At 35.3% G+C, this 6,282-nt stretch overlaps 1 protein-coding gene across 1 annotated transcript in view; it reads left to right on the top strand.

Annotated features, from left to right (window-relative positions):
- SLC25A21 (solute carrier family 25 member 21) overlaps positions 1–1,356 on the top strand; it is a gene marked incomplete at its 3' end in the record, with an annotated part of 235,648 nt that extends 234,292 nt beyond the window's left edge. The window contains exon 10 of the mRNA XM_082283648.1: positions 1,286–1,356. Coding sequence (XP_082139774.1) covers positions 1,286–1,356 — 71 coding nt within the window. The remainder of the gene's footprint in view (positions 1–1,285) is intronic.
- Positions 1,357–6,282: the final 4,926 nt, after the last annotated feature.

The raw sequence follows: 6,282 nt of genomic DNA, 5'->3' as shown, positions 1-6,282 counted from the left end.
GTTAAATGTGAAGTTCATTCTAAATACTTTTGTGGTTCTATTGACTAACTAATATATAGGTTTGACTTCCTGATGAAACAATAATACAATCTTTGTTGTGACTGGGAAGGTAATTCCTTCTTCACCATGTGCATGTTTACAGGAAAAGAGATACACAAGCAGATGACACAGTATGAGATTTGGAAGCAGCCTTGATTTGAGTTCAAATCACGTCTTAGATATTGTGTCTGTGATTTGTTTGTTGGACAAAGCCTTTTGCAAACTTCTGCTCTGTCTAGATGTCTGTGAGTTCCTTTTCATAGAGGATGATTTCAAGCCTGATGATGGTTCCTCAGGATGAGTGATATGGAGAAACTCATGTGGTAGTTCTGTGTGCCTGCTTGTCTGAGCCCCAGAAAGGCGAGCCCAGTTCAGCAGAAGACATGCTTGTTAGAGGTGCCTCTCCAAGCTGCCAACTGAACCAACAGGCAAAGGCAAAGGAAAGAAAATATTTATGCCCCAGTGCTGGCTCCCACAAGTAATATATATTTATTCATGCAGCCTGGTTCTCTTTACCCATGTTCTCCCACTAGAAGCTTCTCTGTGCATTTAGTTATATATATACACCTTCTGAAATGTTCCTTTCTTTATCTCATACAGTAATTACAGCCCAGTTACAGTCTGGCTTCACTAACAGTAAAGATATTTCCTGGCTTTCAAGATGGGATTTTATACTGTTATCAATTCTAGCAAATAATGACATTTCATAAGATCAAAATTTTACCTGTGGATGTGTAGACAGGAAAGATTATACTCATTTCAATACCGTGATTTTTCTGCTTTAGATATGGTGAAAAAACAGGTGAAAATGTCTCTTGAATCTTACCCAGAAGAATTTTCATCATTCTGGAGATGAATTTTTGTCATTCCACCAGTCAAATTGCTCTTTCATGGCCAAATCGAACTAAACAGGCACACAAATATATGCATATCCAGATTAAAAGTTTCTACTTGTAGAAGAACAAAGAAAAATATTAATCTTGAAAAAGTATTAGGAAAAATCACACTGAGGGTGAATTTGATTTAATATGCAAGCTATTTACATCAACTTTATAATCTAATATTAAGAAAAATTGGTACAGATTATGAACTGGTGAATTTTTAGTGAACTTGGGAAATAGTAGAATTATCCATTTTGCAAGTAAGGCTTTGCCATATGCTGGTTTATATTACACACTAGAAATGCTCTATAAAATCTTGAAAATGGTGAATTTTCTATGTTTTAAAATAATATCTTTTCTTCCAGGTGGTGCAGTGATGCTTTTGGTTTATGAATACGTTTATGCTTGGCTTCAGGACACAGTTAATCACAAGTAGCACTTCTGAAAACTGTACTCTTTAAAATTATATGCATTCTAAAATACACTATAGCAAAGTAAAATTGATTCTTATCCTTTATACTGTTGAATACCCTCAGATTGCAGTGATGTTAAAAACAAATAGGGTCTTTAGGTCCTGATCCAAGAAGACATTTAAGCACATGCTTTTCTGTAAATGCATAATTAAATAGCACTTGACATTTGTAATTGTTTTGCTGGACCAAGAGAAAATATAAAGCAGACATAAGAACCAGTTAGTTTTTAAAGGACAAACTGAAATTTCTTGACACAGAATCATTCTATGTAATCACATACTTTTTTAAAAGTTTCAGCTGAAATGGCAAGATAAAAACTTTCAGGGCATTTTAAAGAAAAAAAAAAGAGTAATCTTGGGGGGGCAGATACTGAGCTATTGTAAACTGACAGCTCCATTGACTCCACATTAAGAAAATGACCCATACTCTGCAACTCTTGAGTCAGTCTTGGGTCCAGTTTCAATTCAGCCCAGTATGATTTCAGCATACATAGAAGAACTTTGCAAGTTCTGCAGAGTTTGGATAGAAAAGGACAGCACAAGCAGCCACAACTTTAAAAACATGCATAGTGTTAAATATCCTACTTGTTCTTAGCCATATATATGATATAAATTTCATTCAGAACACAGAAGATACTGAAAATAATTAGTCTGCATCGTTACATAAAAATGCAAAACAACATGGATTCATAGAAGAAATGAGTAAATAAATTAACAGAAAAAAGTGATTTTAGGTATACGAGATTTTACTGCAAATTTTTTATCCACCTTGATATACTATTCTCAAAAGAGCTGTCCTGTGGTAAAAATGCTCAGTGCACCCTGACTGACCCCTTAGCCTTTAATTTCCACCATGGAATGGTGAAAAAAGGTTGTAGACTGATAGCACATCTGCAGTTGTAATTAGCTCGCCGTACACCTCGAAGAAATGCACCTTTCTGTAGATAAAAAACTGTTGCTCTGAAGCTAAAATTTTTGCTTTTCCCAGTCACTGTAAATATAACTATTTCAGGGATATACTCATGTTCTTACTGGCCATTCTAACTCTGTGAAATACAGTAAATTCTGCTATTCTGACTGAAGACATAGTTTCTGTTCGTTCTACATTTTAATTTTAAAAACTCTATAAATAATTTAAAATCACACATTATTCTGTTATAAAAATGTCTCCATTATCTAACTTGGTTTGTTGTCAAATGAGCACATATCTTGCAATTGCTGAAAGTTTCAGTATCTCCCCATACTGTATTCACACTTTTAATGTTAAATGTTCTTAAGGAGGTACAAACCTGTTCCTTAGCAATCCTAAAGTAGTATCTTTCTGCATTTTTACTTGAAAATGGCAGTTCACATGTGAAGTCTCATCTCACGAGTGTTTTTAAAGCATTGGAAAAGCAACAAAAAGTTAAAAATAGAAATGTGTTTTCAGAGCTTTCAAAGATGCCTGTATCAACATGCTCAATAAGCCTCTCTTTTGTCTGAATTTGGCAACAGTGGCTTTTCATACCTATGCTCTTTCACAGCTAAAATCAATAAAATTAGCTCTGTTAAAGTTTATGCTTTTAAGGCAAGTGTTTCTCATTGTTGCATTTTATTGTCAGTTCTTGGCCAAAGAGAAGACACTACTAAGATACTTTCAAAAACTAAAGCAAAAGGCTTTATAATTTGTCTTTTATTAATTTAGGGCATTCAAAATATAAAAATAAAATGCTTTAAACATACTGTATATACATATATAGCCTTCGGTTTTACATCCTTTCCAACATGATTTTTTTCAGTTAATAACTCAGCCTGATCTTGGATAAAACGAGAAATAGTTGAGAACAGAAAACAGCATGGTATGGGAAAACAAACCTATGAAAGTACCAGCCCAATCCCCCATTACTCCTCATGTAAAATGGGCTGAAATTCAGTTTTACAGCAAAGATCTTCTGAAGTGGGGCCATGCAAACACAGTTCGGCTGAAGGGAGTATTATTAGGCTTCATTGATTTCTTTGGAAACACTTAACACCCTGGGAATAAAGTGTAGACTTTTCAGATTAAAAACTTTAATTCTGCACCCACATATACTGCATGTTTCCCAAATGCATCCATTCACCTCAGTGGGTTCACTCCAGATTTATACCCTTGTACTTGACAGCAGCACTTAACCCTTAATTATTATTTTTCAGAAAACAATTCCCTTTTTCTTTTTAATTCAATGTAAAATGGTTTAGAGTTGTGAGGTTAGTAAGCTAACATTTTGCAGTTTTAAATTTACCCATGAGTATAACCAGTGAAATAGTCCTTGGGCAAAGGAGTATTCTACATTGTAGGTTTACATTTTAAAAAAAAATTGTGAAACTTCACACCAAAAAAATCCATCACAGGCAGTTCACTAAGAGCCAAGGTCAGGTACTTTTGCTCACTCTGAGCAACACTTTCTGCATGCAGCCCCACTGACTTCCCATTCAGGGGTAAGGCATCATGTACAGCAGGCAGATGCGTGGAGAGCTGTACCTAAACAAACACAAAACAAAAATGGTTTATGATGATGTATCCCACGGGAGGAATAATTAACACAGTGTCCTGTCCTTGCTTTATAAATTATCTTGATTTAGCTGAAGATAATGCACATAACTGATATAAGCTAAGGATCTGTCTGTCAAAACACACTAATTCCTCATTGGAATGTCAGGAAAGACAACTTTTATTCCAGAAATGACTTCGTGTTACTCAAAAAAATGTGGAAAACTTTTAACACAGGCACACTTTGTTACAGGCTTGTGAAGTCTTGAAGCTCAAAAAAAGCTGAGTTTTGAAAGGTGTCTCTTCTTTTTTTTTTTGGTTTTCTTTTCCCTTTGGTGCCCCTTGAGTTCTGTGGAAAACAATAGATAGACTCACTCCATAATTCTATAATCCAGTAGAACAACTAAGTTGAAAGCTAAAATCCTCTTGCCAACTTAATCACTTACCTACTTACAATCTTTTTCTTATCTTTTTTTTCCCCCATTTTATCTTTAGTGAAGAGCTTGTCTAGTATTAAAGGGATTTCTTTTCCATGGTGTTAAGGCTCATTTTATTTCAGCTATAACAGCATAAAGGCAGAATAACATCCACCACGTCACTAACAGTGTGCCAGAGTGGAAATGCACTTGTGTGCACTTCACCTTTAGTGGTTTCAAAGAAACATTCTTGAAAAAGTGTTCTACTGAATAACAAGGGTTTCAGCATCTCATTAAAGCTAAACAGCTGCTGAATACATTTGAGGCTGAAGAACATCAGATCTTTCTTTCCTTGGGGCCAAATACAATATCTGTGCTCTTTATAGAAATGCAGTTCTATTTTTTTAGTGCAAGAAGCAAAGGTGGCAGCAGCCAGCTGTGTCCATCTGTATTTCAGTGGACATACTGTACATGACGTAAGTCTGATTACTTAGATTGTTATGAAAATTTACCCACAGCTTTCTTGGTGATGAAAGCTGGAAATCCACAAAAAGAGAACTATATTTTAAGAGGGACGGTATTTTACTTTCCCACTGAATTAGTGTTTTTAATATGGGATGCAGACAGAACAATATATGAAGAATGATATTTTCTCCTTTGCTTTAACTGTGTCTACAGTAATTTAAGTTATTGCAAAACATTTTTTAAAATACACAATATATTAATAGTCTATAATGGATATGAAATGTCACACCAGGCTTTTTTTTGTCCACATTCATATTCTGAACATACCTACAGCATGGGAAAAGCATAATAATAGTCAGAACTTTATTATTGCCCAAGGAAAACAGGTAAATTTTCAAAAATCAGAATGTTAGCTCTCTTGGGATTAAAGTTTAAAGCAAAATAACTGGCACAGAGTACTTGGCACTGCATACAGAAATGTAGAAAGGAAATTTGCTTATATTAAATAGTATCTCTGTAGCACCACCACCAGTATACCTATAAGGGAAAAAAAATGCTTCAGAACAACAATGTAAACTTTACCAAGAGCCATACTTTACATTCATTAAAGGAGAAATTGAAGACAACTTTCTGTTTAAAAAATTACAATATAATCCTAGGGTTGGACACAAGTGAGCTGAGAATGATGGTACAATTCTGTTTCTCGGTGGGGTTTTTGACTGATAGGGCTTTGTAAGCATCTCTGCACAGGTTGCACACTAACAGCATTTTCCTCTACAGTTTTCAGTTTTGTTCAGATATTTTCCACCCATTTCTGTTTGTACACTTCCTACAAATGTGGTGTCTCATGAATCTGGGAGGCTGGCTATGACTGTGGAGAGTTACTTAGCTGGATTTCTGCCTTTGACTCTTCTGCCAAAGAGAGAACTATTTCATAAGATGCTGAAGCCTCCACCGTGGCACAAAAACATGACCAAAAACCCCTAACTAAACCTCATCACCTGAGGCTATCACCCCACCATGCAAAGACATAGAAAATAACTAGAAATCATCTTCTTAAAAAAAAAAAGGTAAGAAATGTGCTGGGAGGTGAAAACAAATGCTGTCGAAAGCCTCTATTTACAAATGGATAAAATCACAAAGGTCTTACTACTGCCTGACAATGGCAACATGCCAGAAGAATCGGAAAGCCACCTATTGCCTTCGTTCTATATTTGATTACCAAAACCCAATAAAACAACAAAAAAGGACCTCTCAATAACAGTGGATGTATAATCTCATCAATTAAAGGGTTGTTCTCTAGGCAATTGGCAAACACTTCCCATTCAGCCACCTTTGCTGATTCAAGGCATAGCAGAATTTTCTGTAGTGATTTTTCTTTATTGATTTTTGCACAAATCTTAGTAACAATTGCACATTTAGAAAGTTTGTGATGATTAAGAATAAATATGTGTGGTTTGACCAGGAGAGAGTAGAACAAGGCTCCACGAGCCCTTTGAG

This window comes from Coloeus monedula (assembly GCF_965178545.1).
Source record: "Coloeus monedula genome assembly, chromosome: 6".
In the NCBI taxonomy this organism is placed as follows: domain Eukaryota; kingdom Metazoa; phylum Chordata; class Aves; order Passeriformes; family Corvidae; genus Coloeus; species Coloeus monedula.
The sequence above is the reverse complement of the archived record's forward strand: the minus strand, read 5'-3'. Positions and strand labels throughout refer to the sequence as shown.